The 19,772-nt window shown below is 36.3% G+C and overlaps 2 protein-coding genes across 3 annotated transcripts in view; both read right to left on the minus strand.

The window, feature by feature from the left end:
• Positions 1-19,772, minus strand: part of LOC136767666 (protein CEBPZOS) — a 398,863-nt gene that overhangs the window by 365,207 nt on the left and 13,884 nt on the right. The gene's annotated exons all lie outside the window — the stretch shown is intronic.
• Positions 1-19,772, minus strand: part of xrn2 (5'-3' exoribonuclease 2) — a 36,282-nt gene that overhangs the window by 10,856 nt on the left and 5,654 nt on the right. For both annotated transcript variants that reach the window (XM_066720749.1, XM_066720661.1), the window contains exons 9-27: positions 18,992-19,149; positions 18,802-18,876; positions 17,822-17,955; positions 17,206-17,263; positions 16,906-17,013; positions 16,770-16,814; positions 16,213-16,353; positions 13,418-13,462; positions 11,959-12,053; positions 10,094-10,229; positions 7,348-7,455; positions 7,159-7,248; positions 6,853-6,925; positions 6,329-6,412; positions 5,744-5,841; positions 5,560-5,639; positions 5,375-5,431; positions 4,823-4,891; positions 4,551-4,679 (exon numbers count right to left, since the gene is read on the minus strand). In XM_066720749.1, coding sequence (XP_066576846.1) covers positions 4,551-4,679; positions 4,823-4,891; positions 5,375-5,431; positions 5,560-5,639; positions 5,744-5,841; positions 6,329-6,412; positions 6,853-6,925; positions 7,159-7,248; positions 7,348-7,455; positions 10,094-10,229; positions 11,959-12,053; positions 13,418-13,462; positions 16,213-16,353; positions 16,770-16,814; positions 16,906-17,013; positions 17,206-17,263; positions 17,822-17,955; positions 18,802-18,876; positions 18,992-19,149 — 1,783 coding nt within the window. The remainder of the gene's footprint in view (positions 1-4,550; positions 4,680-4,822; positions 4,892-5,374; positions 5,432-5,559; positions 5,640-5,743; positions 5,842-6,328; positions 6,413-6,852; positions 6,926-7,158; positions 7,249-7,347; positions 7,456-10,093; positions 10,230-11,958; positions 12,054-13,417; positions 13,463-16,212; positions 16,354-16,769; positions 16,815-16,905; positions 17,014-17,205; positions 17,264-17,821; positions 17,956-18,801; positions 18,877-18,991; positions 19,150-19,772) is intronic.

A 19,772-nucleotide genomic window follows, 5' to 3' on the forward strand; every position in this document is an offset into this window, starting at 1 on the left:
AATCGGTATTTTAAATTTTTCTATGCTAAATTGATTTATTTACTAATTACTGTGTCATTCAGTCACAGCATTCATTTACCAATAAACTTGATCGCGTTCACGTATCCCACAACTTGCTGCGCCGGCTGCTTGAGACTGTGCTGTCTGACACGAAACGCATCTGACCAAACATCAGTTGGATCCTACAGATCTGCACAGAACTGTACAAATCTACGCTACAAGAATGCAACCACTTTTCATCACAAACCCTGCAGAAATTGCATGACTTAATTTATTATATTTACATTTTAGATTTAATTGGCAATTCTATTTTTTTAATCATTTATGTAACAACTTAATTATTGTGCATCATAGATTTACATTATATTTTTAAAAAGAACTGATGTAATTATTGAATAAATCATTGACAATGCTAAAGTGTCATTCTAGGATTCTATATCTATGGTTTTGACAGTGCTGTTCACAGCTTCATTGTGTAATGGAAGTTGACATTTGCCTCCGCTAACAAGGGGGCAGCAGTAGTTTTCATTCCGCTTAACACGTGCCTCTTGATTTCTGCATAATCTTTTGTCTTGCAGCCACAGCTCGCCTCCCGCAGCAGCTTCTCAGAACTGTGCTGCTCTGCGCGATTCTGCGCAGATTTATGTGGGCGGGGCTTAGTGGCGTCATACAGAAACACTCCAAGAACACACATCTCTCTGCGCTTCTCGAACGCGACCCTTGTTTTGGAATGAATGCTGCCTCAGCCAACTATCGAAAATAAATTCCATGTGTATTGCGTGTTGACAGACAAACAAACGTGATCAATGCACAATGAATGAAGATGAGATGGAGAAGAGTAGTGTGGGTGAAACTTCAAAGCAAAGTGACCGCAGCGAATCTGTCCTGAAGAAAGGTGCATCTTTGACAGTGTGGACATGATTTGGTTTCAAGACAACTGACACAGAACAGGGAATAAATAATTCAATGTCAGTTGTGTCCTATTATTTTTGCTTTATGAACAGTATAAAATGGCCATTAAAAAATACCATCATAAATGTGAAAAATACTGTGATACTCTATTGTGGGATAGATAGATAATAGATAAGACATCTATTAAAACCAAGATAATTTGGAATTAAAATGTACCAAGTACTGGAATTCAGAGCTTGCCATCATTTAGGTGAGCCGTTGTAATGACCAGGTGTTTGGAATTTAACCCAATTGAGCATGTCTATTAAATGAGTGTCTGTTATGACAATCTTCCATGCCAGTTCATTACATGAGTGACAGTTAAGAGTTGTTTAGGCTCAAGAGAGCAACAGTTTAATGAACAAGGTGAAGACACATTCAATAGAATCCTTCTTGCTGAATGTACTGGCTATCATACAGCTAACACATTTCTGAAATCAAGTACTGAATTAAAAACAAAAAGCTTAAAAAATTATTCTAAGTAATTAAAAGATTGTTTACAATGAAAACCAGGAGACAAGGGTCACAAGATCAGTACTGGGAAACCATGTTTCTTAGGAATCAATGGCTCTGCTGAAATGGAACAAAATGTAATGTATCCACAATTACCCCCTATTCACACTGGGTTAGTTTCAAACAAACTCCGTTCAGTTTGTTTACTTTGAGACAATGTATCAGTGTGCTCACTGTTCACACTTATGTAAAAAAAGTGCTCAGTTCGTTTGGAAACTCGGGTTCGTTTTCATGGTTCACTTGTGTTCATATTGCAATAATCAAGTGAGGTCAGTTTGTTTTGTATTGATAAAACTGGATATTTACATTTTACATGATTAATGCATACAAGAAATGGCAGCATAACACGTACAATAAATATGAAGGTAAAACTAACTATATACATAACTACACCTACATTTGTAAAATGTATTATGCCTTTAACTGCACTGTATTACTGCACTTTGTATTGCTCATATTTTGTTAGTTGTATTTACTTGTATTGTATTCCATTTAGACAAAATGACAAATACCTTGGTGTAACACCCTTCATAAATATACCACAATATCCAATTGTGTTAAGATTACTGATGTTACCATTAACAATAAGTAAATGAATAAATAGCGCATGTGCATGTTGTTATCTTTACTCCCTGGTACTGCTGTACATTCAAAAATAAACATTATTTATTTGCAGATGGGTGAAATATGGAGTTTGTTTCCTGATTGCAAAAGAACCAAGATCGTCCAGTATTCACATTCAAGATTTCAAGCGAATCGAACTCAGTCCTTTTGACAAACGGACCAAGATCACATCTTTCTGTGGACTCAGTTCGGTTCGTTTGTCAAACGAAATCTATTAATGCTTTCCCACAAACCGTACTGAATACGAAACAAACCTCTAGTGTGAGCCCTTAATCTTCACTAGGTAGGGTTGCTTGTGTTTGAAATGGCCAAAGAAAAGTAAATTAAGTCTTATATCATGTGAAAAACACAAAGCATCAGTTTGCCCACTAACAAAGAAATGATCAGTCTATAATTTTAATGGTAGGTGTATTTTAACATTGACAGAATAACAACAAAAAAATCCAGAAAAACGCATTTCAAAAAAGTTAGAAATTGATTTGCATGTTAATGAGGGAAATAAGTATTTGATCCCCTATCAATCAGCAAGATTTCTGGCTCCCAGGTGTCTTTTATACAGGTAACGAGCTGAGATTAGGAGCACTCTCTTAAAGGGAGAGCTCCTAATCTCAGCTCGTTACCTGTATAAAAGACACCTGTCCACAGAAGCAATTAATCAATCAGATTCCAAACTCTTCACCATGGCCAAGACCAAAGAGCTGTCCAAGGATGTCAGGGACAAGATTGTAGACCTACACAAGGCTGGAATGGGCTACCAGACCATCGCCAAGCAGCTTGGTGAGAAGGTGACAACAGTTGGTGCGATTATTCGCAAATGGAAGAAACACAAAATAACTGTCAGTCTCCCTCGGTCTGGGGCTCCATGCAAGATCTCACCTCGTGGAGTTTCAATGATCATGAGAACGGTGAGGAATCAGCCCAGAACTACACGGGAGGATCTTGTTAATGATCTCAAGGCAGCTGGGACCATAGTCACCAAGAAAACAATTGGTAACACACTACGCCGTGAAGGACTGAAATCCTGCAGCGCCCGCAAGGTCCCCCTGCTCAAGAAAGCACATGTACAGGCCCGTCTGAAGTTTGCCAATGAACATCTGAATGATTCAGAGGAGAACAGGGTGAAAGTGTTGTGGTCAGATGAGACCAAAATCGAGCTCTTTGGCATCAACTCAACTCGCCGTGTTTGGAGGAGGAGGAATGACCCCAAGAACACCATCCCCACCGTCAAACATGGAGGTGGAAACATTATGCTTTGGGGATGTTTTTCTGCTAAGGGGACAGGACAACTGCACCGCATCAAAGGGACGATGGACGGGGCCATGTACCGTCAAATCTTGGGTGAGAACCTCCTTCCCTCAGCAAGGCCATTGAAAATGGGTCGTGGATGGGTAATTCCAGCATGACAATGACCCAAAACACACAGCCAAGGCAACAAAGGAGTGGCTCAAGAAGAAGCACATTAAGGTCCTGGAGTGGCCTAGCCAGTCTCCAGACCTTAATCCCATAGAAAATCTGTGGAGGGAGCTGAAGGTTCGAGTTGCCAAACGTCAGCCTCGCAACCTTAATGACTTGGAGAGGATCTGCAAAGAGGAGTGGGACAAAATCCCTCCTGAGATGTGTGCAAACCTGGTGGCCAACTACAAGAAACGTCTGACCTCTGTGATTGCCAACAAGGGTTTTTCCACCAAGTACTAAGTCGAAGGAGTCAAATACTTATTTCCCTCATTAACATGCAAATCAATTTATAACTTTTTTGAAATGCGTTTTTCTGGATTTTTTTGTTGTTATTCTGTCTCTCACTGTTAAAATACACCTACCATTAAAATTATAGACTGATCATTTCTTTGTCAGTGGGCAAACGTACAAAATCAGCAGCGGATCAAATACTTCTTTCCCTCACTTTAGATGCTAGTGGTTTATCTGCTGTAACTGAGTTATAGTAGCCGTGTATGTATGTCAGCAGATAAACCACTAGCATCTAATTGTCCTAAACAATATATATATATTTTTTTCATGTATATAGTTACAGCTAGTATAAGTCAGTTACAGCAGATCCTGAACTATACCATGCTTAGACATGGGGAGCTGTGTTACACTAAAATGTTTTTATTCCCCCACTAAGATGCGTTTAATTTTTATGCACGTGATTTATAATAAGTTAAATGTTGTGTTCAGCTGTTCAAACTGCACAGAATTACATTTCTTACACAATAAGAGACATTTCCTTCATAAGACAAAATTATAAAATAGCAAATGGAGGAAATGACAAAGTTATTCAGAACACCACCCAACATCTTTTTCAGATATAGCCTTTTCAGTATTAACAAATATTTGCAGAGAAAGGCACTGAAAAACAGTAAAATGCAAAATATAAATCTGGTCACCGACTTTAAACTGTTCTGTGCGAAGAAGTTAATTTTGCTCTCTGTATTGCGTGTAATGTCATGCCTATAGATGCATACCTTAATGTCCTAAATGCAGACTGATCCAAGTGTGCTTGTTGTCTGTTTGAATTAAACCCAAGCTGTGGCCTCCAAGGACCTCGATTGGACTTCTCCCAGTCGCCTGGTTTGAGAACTTTTGTGGGTACTCTAAAGGGAGCAGGGAAACAATTAAAAATTACCTTCATTTTCTCAACTCCAATGTACACATGTAATCTCTCAAAAAAGAGGCTTTTTTTTTTAACCAGCGCTTTACTTATGGTTATAAAAATCCCAAGTAAAAATGTACTCACTTTGCTCCCTTGAGGACGACAGCCTTGAACACAAAACCTTCTGAATATTGTGGATCCTTGAATTTTATTCTGTAAAGATAATGGTTTCAACATAATTAATAGCCAACACAGAAATACATTTCAGAAAGATTTTAAATTTGATAGGTATTTAGATTCAGTTCTAAGGGGAAAAAAATATCAAGGACTTTCCAATCCCTTGGAAATAAAAGGATTTTTACCCACTGGAGCTTAAACATTAAACTAAAGGGTGCATGTATGGGTCTATAAGAACCCACATGTAAACTGCCAAAGTTATCGCCACGTGTACTTTTATAATGTAAAAGCACAGAAGAGAGCATTTTATCAAAGTACAGGTGTAACTGAATGGAAACACCGAATAAACCTTAATCAAATGAATGGAGGACAGGGCATTTGAATTGTCGGCAGGAGTAGGAGCTCACTGACAGCATGGGAAGCATCTCTGTATTACATTACATCAACACATGTAAGTGGTTGTAACCTTTCAATAGCTAAGGCAAGCCAAGCATTGGAATTAGGACACAGTTTCCTTACCCAATTGCACCGTTTTGAACGATATCTCGCAACATTGGAATGGGCGACGGTAGTGGCCTAAATGGGGAAAAAATGACAAGGCCAAGAATATTACCATCACCTTTACATTTAAACCACATTCATCATTAGAGAAACAAGTTTAAATTTTATACAAAATTCATCCATAAAATAAACTGATTCCTTACTTGTCTGGAAGAACTGGGTCTTCATCCAAGCTTAATGAACCTTTGATCCCATGACACAGCTCTGGAACCATGTCGACACACTGGAGGAGAAAAGACAACACGAGCAAAAATGTAAAGGCATCTCAATACCAAGCACCATACACATTTAAATATATATCTATATTTTTAATGGATCTCTCTTTACCTCACTTGAGCTGGCCCTGTATAGCTCCATTATGAAATCACAAAGGGGATGGTGCTTTCCAACAAACAGCATATCACTACCCAGACTGTTCCTTTTAACTGGAAAGAAAGTTCAATAGCAGTGACCACAGCAACATTGAAACACTCAAAGAATAAAATGTCACTTTTGTCAGTCACTCATCTCTTGTTAAAGTTGATGACTAGAGCTCTCAGACATTATTACATCAAGGTTACTTCACAACATTTTTCTCAGATGATGCAACTCCAAAATAAATAAATACAAATAAATAAATAATAAAAACGAAAAAGACTTAAAACTGGTGCCAAAGCAGTTCAAGGTTTTTTTTTTTTTTTTTTTTTTTTTTTTTTTTTTTTTAAATGGTACTACTTTCATTAAGCATCATTCAATTTATAACCATTAAATCATTCCCCAAGCAAAAGGACTTGGCTGTGCAACACAAAATCAATAGCAACATCTATTCAAGATGGTTCTTTTGAGATTTGGATGTATGTATAAAACAAGCGTGTTAATTCTGAAGACCTTAATGACTACAGACTCGACATCACGAAGGATCATAGCACTTACTTTCATCAGAAGTGAGGTCAGGGTAAACCTCTTCCAGGGCAGCTCTCAGCCGGCGCTCGTCGACAAACGGCAGCAGAGCAACACCTTCGCGCATTCAAGAAAAACATCAAACCAGGCACTGCAGCTCACAACACTCAGTGTGAAACGATTAATTTGATATATTTAATGCCATATACATCAACTGTCTGAAGGATAATTCTACAGATCTGCTTTACACCTGTAGGCAAGAAACAAGCAAGCTAATAAAAACGGACTGGTTTTGCCCACTGAAGTCTATTACCAACCTGAAAGAGTTATGAATGCAGAGGTTAGAAAATACACTAATGCTTCATGAATTGTTTTAAAATTTTAAAGAAAAATCACAAATGATTCTTCAAAAGGATTAACAAACTAAAAGTCAAATTTTAAATCATAATACGTGCAAGCTTCACTGTAAAAAATGCAGGGTCTAACATTTTTTAAAAGCCCCATCACAGAAGCACACAGTCAATTCTGCAGCAATAAAGATATGAGCAAAGGCCTACCTTGCCAAGCATATTTCTTCCCATTTAAATCTATAGCAAAGTCATCAGGATAGAAGTCAATGATGGAGGAGTTCTGTGGAAAACAATTATATTAGCTCAAAAGAACAGCAGTTTGGAGAGCTTAAAATACTGCTTTCAACTGAACTTATTGAATTCCACAAGGTTTTTAATTAGCACTTCAATACAGTTCATATAAAACATTGAAAAAGGACATTGTTAAAGCATATTTAAAACTGAGTGTTTAGAAGGAGGGGGAGATGATGAAATCCGACATATGTCTAACAAATTTTAAAAAATTCAACCTACTGGATCGGTCATAAGCGTTTGCCATGTTTTAGGTAAAAAGTTCCCACTGGCGGCAGGAAACACTCCCATTAGCTGCTCCAAGGGTTTAAACTGCAATTAAAAAAAAATATATATAAACAATTAGCAACTAAAATAGATTAAATTCATAACATGAACAATAATTTAAAAAAATAAATAATCAGGACTTACCGGCATCGTATCAGTTTCAAATTCAGTGAACAATCCCTTAAGGTCTTTGAAGTCTGATGCAAAAGGAGCATAATGGAAAGGAAAATACCACTTCCAAGACGCACAGCCCTGCAAATACAACAGATGTGCATAAACCCAACTTCCTCTCTCCCAGCTGAAGTACAAGTGTGTTAGTTTACACTCATTAAGTCTAACATATGTAGCAATTTTCAGGAGAAAACAAATGCAACCACTACATTAGACATTGCCTGTTGGATGCTCAGTTTAATCAAGATCTAAACAAAAGCTGACTGCTTTCGATGCATGGAAAATAAGTAGTTGATTTAGAGAAGTCAAATATAGTACAGAACACTTACATTTTAAAAAATATTTCTTTAGGGCATTTCCTTTCCTTTTTTTTTTATATACACGTGCACAAACATTATGAAAACCAAATCCGACAAATTTTCACATTTGCATTTCAGTAATGTAAAAAACAAAAATGCTTTCAGCTTCATATTTCAAAGCAGGCGAAGACTCCTAATATGGACCACAAGGTGCATACATTAATGATTCAGGTAAAAAAAAAAATGGCTGCCCTTATTTAAATGAGCCTTACTTTCAAAAGTATACATGCATAATATGGGGCTTCCAAGTCAACAGTTGAAATTTAACAATACAATTCGCTTCTTTAATAATGAATGGCAGTGGTGTAGGCAAAACAATCATTTTAAGTCTTGCTAGTAAATATACATGACCAGAGCCCTGTTCTGAAGCCTTGAGTTTTGCATTAACATTTTCCCATTCATGCTAATGGATGAACTTTATTCCCCTGGTAGGGAGAATTTAGCATGCTTTGCTCTCAGAGCACGAAGCTTGTTAATAACGATCAGTTCTACAATCCCCACTATGTCTTGACTAATCTCATCTTAATGTTAACATCTCTATTATCAACAGATTTAATTCACAGAGAGATTACTACAATATGGCTTTTTGTAGCCCAGATGGACCGCACAATGACTTGTACACAAACATTACTATTCCCTTGGCAGCCAGGGAAAAGAGCCAGTATTTTCTATGAGAATACCCTACGTGCAAAACTAAAATTGCCATGTAGAATATATAAATAATTAGGCATCTCAGATTCAGCTTTAAACATGTGGTAAGGACATGGTTTGTAAAGGAGGGGGGGCAGACATCCGAAAGTGGAAGACATCTTCTTCAACATGATTTTGTATGACGTGTGTTGCAAAAATTGCACTGGCAGATATCTGAATGCGTTACATCCCAGAAGTGACCTGTCTACATAAACTGTAGGCCTTCATGGTGAATACATTAAGTGGATCCCTAGAGATTGACTTCAATATCTCAGAACATAAGGTGTCAATATCATGCGTACACACAGAGTACAGAATAATTTCAAAAAGATGACTAGCTTTTTATTTTTCTTTCCAAAAGGCTAACATTTAAGGGCACATACTATTAATTAGAAAAACTGAATCTTGTAAATTTGTTATATATAAAATAAAATGTGCCTCATTCTTAATGCAAATAGCTGGAAGTATTTTTACTGTATAGATACTTCATCATGCTGCTCTGACCTTTAGTAGTTCTTAGACAGCTGAAATGTGAATTACAGTATAACACTTTCAGAGCAACTAAGGAATTGCCCCAGTAAGGTTGCCTCCCAATTTATTTCATGCCTTCATAAAATGTAACTGAAGTTGATTTTCCAAAGATAACAATTCTATTCAGTAATCACAATATGACTCAATATCTTATTTACCAATAGCATATAATATGTTAATTTAAATGCAATGGCTCAAAAGCAGTCACATTTTGTATATCGTTATCCTCCTTTGGCTTTAAATTTACTCAACAAAGCACTTGCTATTGCCTTTTAATAGCTTCAGGCAGTCCTCAGGGGGCACTCTGACCATTAATCCACACTGTCTTCAGTTCATGTCCTATTGGACTGAGGTCTGGAAACTGTGATCACCAATCAAGAACATGGATTTTATGTTGCCATGACCATTTGGCTGTACACTTGGATGAATGCTTCAGATTGTTATCGAACAAGCAGGCCATGTGCTACCAAGCCATGTTAGATGGAACCAGAAATGTTGGCTAAAAAATCCTAGTATACCACAAAATCCACACATCCCTCAATTCCACTAGGAAGGCACTAGGAAGATAGTATGGAACAGCCTGAAGGTAAACTGATGTCCAATAGCCCCATTTTCCACAGACAAGACAGGAGTTTCACTTCTTCACAAAATGTTCTGCCTGTGTGCACGTCGAGACTGCTTGAAAACAGGTTTCCATCCCACATGGGAGTCATTCTCTGCATTGTAGGTTTCTAGTTCGAGAGACTTCTTGCACAGAAATCAGTCATGGACACGAAAAGTCAAATGTATACTGAAGATGGAACAGCTTCATGAAGATCCCATTCATTATCCATGTGTTTGAATTATTTCCTTAAATCTCTTCTGAACAAACAGTTTGATAAAACTACTTTCGGAGTCTTGCTGTTCAACTAGCCTTGAACTTCATGATGGACTTAAAGCACTTACATTCAATAGATTTACAGGGTAGGAATAGAAATCTATTTAAGGTAGTAAGAAGTAGTGACTAGGTTAGATATTGTAATTTGGTCAAGGCCTTAGCGGTTTTTATATTAAATCACATTTGACTTAAAACAACAAAAACTATTATTTAGAGGATGGTTTCCACACTAAAGCATTTTTAACATGACAAAAACACAAACCTGGTAGTAGTATCTGAGAACCCAGCAAAGACCCTCAACGTAGGACTTGACAACTTTGCGACGAAAGGATTCATCCGAGACATCAACGTCAAACTTGGTTTTGTAGTAACGTTGCTTCCAGCCTTCCTCCCATAACCTTTTGTTGTTTTTTGGGAATGAAAACAACAAAAGAAATGCATCTCAAGAAGTACTACAGGTAAAAACATTTGTTTAATGCGTTTTTCTTCTCGACATAGACCTGCTTGTCTCTGCAGGTGAATATATAATTTAGTCCTCCATGTCAATATGGATATTCTGCAAGTAATTGTTGCATTCTAATGACAAGACCATGTAAAAAATATTTGAAAAGACAGCTAAACTGAATAGCTTACACAAAACAGCCAAAATCACACTAATAAATCTGATAAACTCAAAAGTTTAAAAAGATTCTGTAATATTCAAATTATGAACAGCAGCATTTACCACTGCAAGTGGTATGGGAAGTGAAATGAACAACTGAATGTGCAATCAACATTAAAAACATCCAATACTAAATAAAATGTATGAAATATTGAATACAAACAGCAAATATTAGATGTGAATATATATAAATGTAATTCCTTCATTTGCATTGAGTTTGTGGTCAGTTCTTTAGCTTCTTTAACGGATGGAAGACCTCCACATTTATATAGGATCAGTCACCCTAACTTAACCTTCTGAAATCACAAATAGTGATGTCATAATAAATGTGGAGACAAAAAGCAAGGATGCTGGATATGAAAGGCCATCACCAATAGCTCCTAGTTCGAGCCTAGGCACCAATACCAACTATGATTTATCCTGAACACTTAAATTTCCCTGCTTGCTCCGTCCTTCAAGTGAGAAAAAGCCCATTGTATGCGAGCGGGCAGGAGTACTTATTAATGCAAAGCTCAATACAATTTATTACTATTAACAATAATCATCCGAAAGACAGACTGTGGCAAAATGGTAAATGGCACGTTTTAACTTTTCAAGGCTGAAATACTACCCAACAAAAGTGCATGATCTTTACAATTCACCTCTGTTCAGCAGAATGAAATAACTAAAGAAATGACCCCGAAAAGGGATAGCGAAGAAAAAGCGTAAAAGGATAATTCAATTAGAGCTATGCCCATGCTTTCTTGACACATAAAAGCCTGAATATTCAAATTAATAGCATTAATCATTGCATCTACAAGTACATACACTCCTAACAGTGTCGTTTTTAGCTTAACACAGACGAGGTCTGACACTGTTAATTAGCAAAACAAAGGTTTGACTTTTCAAATGCACTAAAGCAGTTCTTTATTGTAGCAGAATCACAATAGAAAGCTATATACTTCAGCAGTAGGAAATGGTTATTAAATGCAGTAAAGAAACGTACATAAAAGATGGCAATTTAATCTGAAATAGATTTTTTTTTTTTTTTTTTTACCCTTTACAGGGTTTAAAAATTACACTACAGTAGTTTACATTGAACAGTTTATACATTACTGATTTGCTGCCTAAAGGAATGGATTTTGAAAAAAAAAGCTCTGGCAATACAGTAACATTCAGCTCACATAATCAAAAGATGAACAGTGTCTGTCTACCCAATCTACTACTTGGTCCCACAGGGAAAACCGACTTGTAACAGGAAAACCGGCATGAATACTAATTCAGCTACTTGGATTTAACAGCTTTGGCTGGCACATCTCATAGGAATTTGCAGAATATTCTGCCTTTCCACATTAATTACATGTAGATAAAAAAAAGATCACTGCAAAACATCTGAAGGCACTTGCTGCTTCAACTTAAATGCCATTAATTAGAATGCATCCCCACCTTGCATGTTAACAAACTGCTGTCAAACAACGTGACTTTACCTAACGTTATCCTCGGGTTCAGGTTCGCTGTCACTGTCCTCTGCTTTTCTCTTCACACCCTTGCCTTCGACGGCCTCACCGGATCCTGAGGGAGACTGGAGAGGTGGGTAATGTCAGTCATGGGAAAAACAAAACCTGAAATCCTCCAGACAGCTAACTAGATGCAGCAGGGCCCTGCAATGATTTGGTATTAATGCATAACGGGGGCATGCAGGGATGAGAAGAGAGCCCTCCTACTGAAATACAACATGTGAACAAAAAGGTGATCATTATCTTAAACGTTGACCACACATTAGATAACCAGCATGTTACATCCCGAATAATAATGAAAAACAATTGGCATTTGTCATGTTATATACCTCATGAGAGATCTGTGGCTTTGTCGTCATCTTGTATACAGATTTCAATAACAAGTAACTTGGGATATAAATGTCATGCATATTTTCCCTATTTTATTTTAGCTGGTTAACACATCCATAAAGCAAGATGCCAAGCAACAGTGAAGCAACTGGGAGCAATCTTTCAGTAGAACCTACCTAACCCATTACAGTTGCAAATCCAAAATGGTGGTCTGCAAATCAGATTCACACTGATGTTAATTTAATATTTCTGATAAAACTGTTGAGGAAAGTACATACGAACCAAACTATCTAAAGCGTTCAGTGAGGGGATGAGAGTGGGGGATAAACCTCACTTGTCGCAGTGCTATAAGGAGAACTTTATTTAAAATACAAAAGCCGACAACAGATCTCCAGCTTAGTAAGTAATTATAAGTTCGGTTCAGAATCGGCTCTTCGCACACAAAGGTGCTTCATAGATCGGCATATATTATCTCACCTGGGCATTAGGCAGACAACAGACATCTTGATTAGAGTTTATGGAAAAGACCGGCTGCTATAACCCACGTTTTTCCATTCACAATCACTATTGATGTGTAAATCACTGCTCATGTTATTGTTCTCATTAATATGCGCTTGGAGATACTGGTTGAATTTAGTAATAATTAATGTCACAGCATAAGACAGTACTTTATTTTTAAAAATGTGAAAAGGGAATTGGCAGGGTGGGAGTGGAATCTGCAGCAAAACATCTTTTTGCATTTAGTAGACAAAACGAACAAAAGTAGTATATACAAAAACCTACCTTTTGAAGCCAAACAAGCTCTGATATAGTCTATATCCAAGGAGATCCTACTACTTTGGTTAGAGGTACAATAATGGTGAAAATTGCTGAATGTACATTGGTTACAAAAATACTACTGCCTTAAGAAAAATCCTTAATAGCGAACAATGGATCCAGTAGTTCTGTACAGAACATGGTTTAAATTACCTTACTTCACAATTGCAACTGTGAACAATGAACATATTTTCTGCTTTTAAATGAATCTGAAAAGTATCAGATTTTCTGTTCGACTTAGGTCTTTGTACAAATACTTAAATATTGGAAAAGAGAGACATGCCTGATTGCCATTCTTCATCGTGGCTTTCAATGATAAAGCAGCATTCTGTATGGAGAGAAGAAAAATTTAAGATAGGTATTAACTTAAGGTCTAAATACTTGAAGGAACACATAGGAAAAGACCTGCATTAACATTATGGAAACTAATACAGCCTATAGGCTTAAATTTAAAACAAGATGTATTTTGATGGAGGGCCAATAATTACTACTATGGACAAGTTCTTATACTTTGCAAACCATGACATTTTAAGATGATTAAATCTTATTCACACAAAATGCAATTTGTTTGCGAAATGTCCCTTCACCTGAAAAGCTAATACATTAAAACTCCTTCTATGCATTTCATTATAGATTCCAGGTTGATTTGTGTCAAATCTACCACACACATACACAAACACACATACTACTATCATATTTAGATTAAGTGGTTTTAGTTTAAGCTACAATACAGTGAACTCTCATGTAATTCAGATGTATCCATCATGACTCTCAGCTTCTTGCATGCCAATTGGGGCAAGAGGCTTGCAGAGGCGAACAAATCTATACCGGATGCCCGGGACTACAAAACTCAGGAAGAAAAGACCACGGGACTATTGCTTCTCTAAAAAAATAGTTTATAAACATGCTCTTGATTGACTTGGGGGGTGTGTTCTGCATTGAATACAAGTTGTGATTAGCTCTTCACTAGGTCAGGGCCTATGAGGGAGGGCTTTATGCTGAACACGGAGCTGTGATTGGTTGTTCCACAAGGTTTGGCTTGCAGGCGGGAGTTTGTGCGTCTGATTTGCAGATGAAGGCGACAAACGTTAAAACTGCATAAAATAAATATAAATTAAAGGGAAGCTGAATTTATTAGGAACTAACTTTTTTGTTTGTTTTTAAATTGTAGTTCGTTATATTGTCATTGATGTCGAGCCCTGTGCGTTTAATCATTAACGTTTTGGCGTTTAGTTGTCTGACTTTTTGACTCAATTATAGAATTTGTGGTGGGGAAGTGAGTTAGCTGTACAGTAAGTATTAATGTATATAATCTGTAGATGCCTGTATGTTTTTAGTCATTGATTATATATGCAAAATTTTAGGAATGGTAAGTTCAATCAAATATACCCTTGGATCTGCTTTTTGAAGATCGCTCTTTGTGTTCTGCAGATGGGAAGGGTAAGTTTGCAGTAATGTGATTTATCAACTGTAGGGTAACTGCAAGTAGTCTATGTAGACAATATTGAGGAGAGTCCTTAACTTATACAAACACTGACGTGAGTCCAAGGCATCAGAAATAAAATGCTGAAATTAATTTTATTAGCTACTACTAGGCCAGCTGTCTACTGTTCTAACATTCAAAGATACGTTTGGTGTTACAAAATTGCTAAAATGACATTGGCTACTGTTTGACTGCACATGGATCCAGGGTTTCCATATTAAGCTAAGCAAATGCATGAACGTCAGAAAAAAGTAAAAAAAAATAAAACAAAAGCACTCTTTTCCTGGCCCACCCCCCGTTCGCAACGGCTATCCCCCCAGATAGGAAACCCTGCATGGACCTATGTCTAAAATTGATAAAAGTTAGCCTAATTGAAAACAAAAAGATTTAAACAAAACAATATCATGTTTGTTTTTTTTGTGTGTGGGGGGAAATGTATGTAGGACAGACCAAGCAACACACAGGCCTTTCTATCTAGGCATAACATTTTACTTTCACTTCATTTATAAAGGTACATTTTATTTATTTATTTTTCTGTTGTCAAGTTTAAGTGACAATTTAAATATAAAATGTTTAAACAAACAAAAACATGACAAACTACTTTATGTACTTGGAGTGTTTGTGTATTTCTGCTCTGAACCTTTTACCACCTTAAAATTCTAATCGATCTACAATTTATTTAAATAGAGCGTTAAATGGAAAGGTTTATCAACTGAAAAATGTGGGCTACCAATATCTGTGGTGGGCTACCACAGTTTATCTGTTGGAAGCCCATTGGACTACCACACATAGTAGTGATTTGTGGGTTTGCAAATTGAAAAAGTTAAATACATGCATCCTGTTAAGTTGAACACTTAGCAGACTTAAGCCCTGCAGCACCATTAACCATCACCATGTTTTGAACAAACACCAGTATATTATTAATCTCTGTTCTTCCAAATTATCACCTTAAAATACATTAATTAATACTGCTTGCTAGCTGGTTGACTACAATGTTGTTAGAAGGTTTAGAGGTTTCCTTAGTTAACCTCAGTATGTGAAAGACACAAACTAACAAACTTAACTTACACATGAATGTTGGTAATTCAAGTTTTTTGGACTTAAAATATTAAAATTAATAGTAAATGTAATATAATGTAACACTAATCTTTGGGCTATAATATGACTGAACCTAAACTTTTTAAGTATTATTTCCCCGTTTACCTGGTTCAAGCAATTTAATATACAAGGTTGAACCGTGACTGCATGTGCAGCCTTGGATTTCTCCCCCTGGAATATCTCCCCCTGTGCCCCATGCACTAAAACAAAAACAGAATAATAATGTAACCAATTCCTTAAAGAGAATTTCACTTTTCTCATGTGTTATAGGCATACTGGATGGCTAACATCCAAAGATTTCACATGCAGAATACAACAAGGCAACTGAAACCACTTAAACCTTCACACATAAATAAGCACCAGATTTAGAAAGTTGGATGTTAAGTGCAAGTAGACCATTGTTGTCATCATCTCTGCATTGCTTTACACAAGATCTCTATAGAAAAGTGTAGTTCTTTCTGTGTTTTTCAAAGAATAGTTTTAAACGCTGGCCGTACCCGGTTCTGCTCATCTCGTCCATGCATTCTCATATCAAATGCAGTGTGCCTTGCATTTTGAATTGGTTTTGGAGCATTTCTCCCACCCAGGGCCTGTGGAGCAAACTGCCCAGAAGGCAAGAAGGCTGGTCTCTGTTCGGCCTGTGAAAAGGAATTGCTTTTAGTTAAAAACAGATTTGCTTTCCTGCTTTCTGAAAAACGAAAATTACTTAAACATTTTAAATAAACAAAAAAAGGTAAACAACTGACAAATTGGAGCAACAGACTTGCATAACCAAGAACATTGATTCTGTCCTGCTTAACATGTTCCCAGAAGTGCATCCAAGACACCATTTCTAAATAAATACATCTAATTGCCATCTATTAAAATGGAAGTTCAAATGACCTTGCTAATGCACATTCAGTTATCAAATGGGGAAAAGAAAAAAAAAAAGAAAAAAACTCAAAACTTAATTTTCACCAAACAAATGAAAAAACTAAACATACAGAATGAGGCCTAAATAATGCAGTAAATCACTGTAAAAGGCCAGCAGCCTTGTAATTAACTTTCAACTTACTTTCAATCGCTTTTTCTTTTCCTTCATTCTCCTTTTGAAATTCTCCTAGAGAATGAAGTAAATTAAACCGGTTTAGTGTGTACCTTGTGAACACGTGAAGCAAATCTCTCAATTACAAACCTATGGGATCTCTTACATCATCCTCCTTGCGCTTTTTAAAGATGTTGTCCTCTGCCACTCCCACCGCCTGCATGATGAGCTCCACGCGCTCCAGGTTCACATACCCGTTTTCGGTCACATAGCCCTGAAAGGAAAGACACACTGCTGAAACATCATAGGGCACAGCAATACTCATGCACATTTATTTATTTGCCTCCATGATATTCACATCAACAATTTTAAATTGTATATTCAAAAGGACAATTGTCTGATACCTTTCTTGTAGGACATACCCTTAGCCACTAGGTAAGGAAAACTGCTGCTTCAAAATACTTACCCCAGTGCGGTGCACAACGTCTTTATAAATGCCCACCAGTCGATCAATAGCACCCTCTCTACATAAAAGAAATAAATACATACAATACATTAAAAGGGGAAAATCAATATGCCTATGTCCGGCCATTGGTACACATCCATAACAAACCTCACTCTCAGAAAAACTCATGTAGTACCCTGGAGGTTAGAAAGTCAATTACAGACAAAAAAAAAAAAAAAAAACTTCAGATATAGCCATTTGCCTGGACTTAGTGCAGAAACTTATCTTGTTACAAGTTGATATAAAGAACAAATAAATACTGTCTTACAGTAACATAATGAAGGAAAGCATAAATATTTGAGTGTCAAGTTATATTTTAAAACTAATCTCACTCAATTTACTCAGCTTCTCAAAAGGTCCTGGCAGGACAATTCCAATAAGATGCATTTAAAATACAGGTGTGAAAGTCATTTTCAAAATGCACAAAATCATGAAATGCATAATGTATTTAAAAATAAATTCAACTGTCCTTTTTCTTCTATACATAAAAATCATCCCAGAAGGAACATGCATGGTTAAAGGTTTCAAGGTTGAATGTTGCCAGACGTGCTCAGCTAAATTCTGTTAGCAAACCCACCTGATTTCTAAGGAGGGTAAATGAGGCAAGAAGTCATTTCCAACAAAGAAACACATGAAAACCCAGTCATCTATACTCCTTTCAATGTCAAAAGGAAATGGCAGACTGGCCATTGTTAGCTCCCTTTCCAGATACTGCAGAAACGAAACAAAGGATAAACACTTTGGCTTAACAGAATTATGTTTTTCTTTTTGGGAAGCAAAAATATACAAATGAAAAATTAATAGCAGAATCCATGTGTGTATTTTAAAACAATTACATATGAAGAAAATATACAAACAACTAACTTTAAAAATGTGTGGCGCATGTAACCATTTGTGCATTAATAGTTTACATGAATTGCATGTGTGTGTAATTGTAATAATCAAATCTACTTTAAACACCAGCAGAAAATGTAGAAAATATAGAACATGGAAGAATGTAGACATTTAAATATACTATGATTACAAATCTTTATCTACATGTGTACAAAGGGAAAAATCTGAATGTAAAAATACAGTACTGTGCAAAAGTTTTAGGCAGGTGTGAAACAATGCTGTACAGAATGCTTTCAAGAATAGACATGTTAATTATATTAATCAATTAACTAAATGCAAAGTGAGTGAACAGAAGAAAAATCTACATCAAATCCGTATTTGGTGTGACCACCCTTTGCCTTCAAATCATCAATTCTTCTAGGTGCACTTTGTGAAGGGAAGTCAGCATGATGTGTCTTTCATCTGCTGCAGTAAGTTTCCTTGGATTTTTCTTCTGTTCACTCTCACTGCATTTTGTTAATTGATAAATATAATCTATTAAAATGTTTATTTTTTAAAGCATTCTTACAGCATTTTTTCACAAGTGCCTAAAACTTTTTCATAGTCCTGTGTTTATATGCAAATAATACGTGTATTTTAATTTCCTTATTTTAAAATATTAAATAACTAACTTTCACACTAGATGTGAAATCATGGGAATCTTAAGAATGAAAGAACACATACCTCTCTCAACACACACAGTCTTATAAATATGAACTCCTGTTCGGAACAGGGGAGGCTGTCTGCAAACTGATCATGCTGTAAAAGGACAAGAACACATTTTTACTGCTAAAGATGACTGGCATGTTAAAATGGATGCTTTTGTATATCTGTAATGTATGATGCCCTTAGGCTTCATAAGAAAATAAGATACCTCTCCTTGCTTTTCCCTTGCAAGACCCTGGCAATCCTTTATTTCATGGCCCACCTGACCACACAGGCCACAAGGTCTGGGCTTGTTTGGTTTGAACTCTTCTCTTATGATGGTAAATTGTGGCTCATGAGTAGCCAACCCCAGCATTATTAAGTCAGCTGAAAGAAAGCAGTACTCATTTTTTCAAATGTTAATACACACATTATATATAAACACATACATACTGATTTGTAATAAAACATTTACATTAAAAAAAAATTTAAACATTGTCCTTTTATATTTAGGCCAGTCAGTGAGATAAATAAACGCAGAAAATAAAAACGTCTGCCAATTCTTACATTAAATTAAATATCTTGAACGTTTCAATGACAAATTAATTAAGGGGATGTTTAAAAACATACAATTTTTATTCTGAAACATTCAGTGAAACAACATTCAATGCCATGAGTGCTTTCACACCATTGTGAAGCGCAACAGCACAACGCAAATATAAAAATAAATCACAGACCCTTTTTTTCCTCCTTCCAAGCCTAAGCAAAAAATGCTACAATGTGGTTTTAATAACAGCAGTGCTGAATAGCTTTACTGAGTAGTTCCATTCATAGAACCAGATGAGCACAGACTCCATTTTTGAGAAGAATATCATTTATAATGTATATTTTGATATTACACTTACGAGTTGTAGTGGTCTTCCACGGAGTACAACAAAAATAAAGCATGTTTCCATAAATGTAGGGATCTCAGTATGGCTAGTTAGGGGGTAGGTATTTGAATAGTACAG

The sequence above is a fragment of the Amia ocellicauda genome, chromosome 1, assembly GCF_036373705.1.
Source record: "Amia ocellicauda isolate fAmiCal2 chromosome 1, fAmiCal2.hap1, whole genome shotgun sequence".
NCBI lineage: Eukaryota > Metazoa > Chordata > Actinopteri > Amiiformes > Amiidae > Amia > Amia ocellicauda.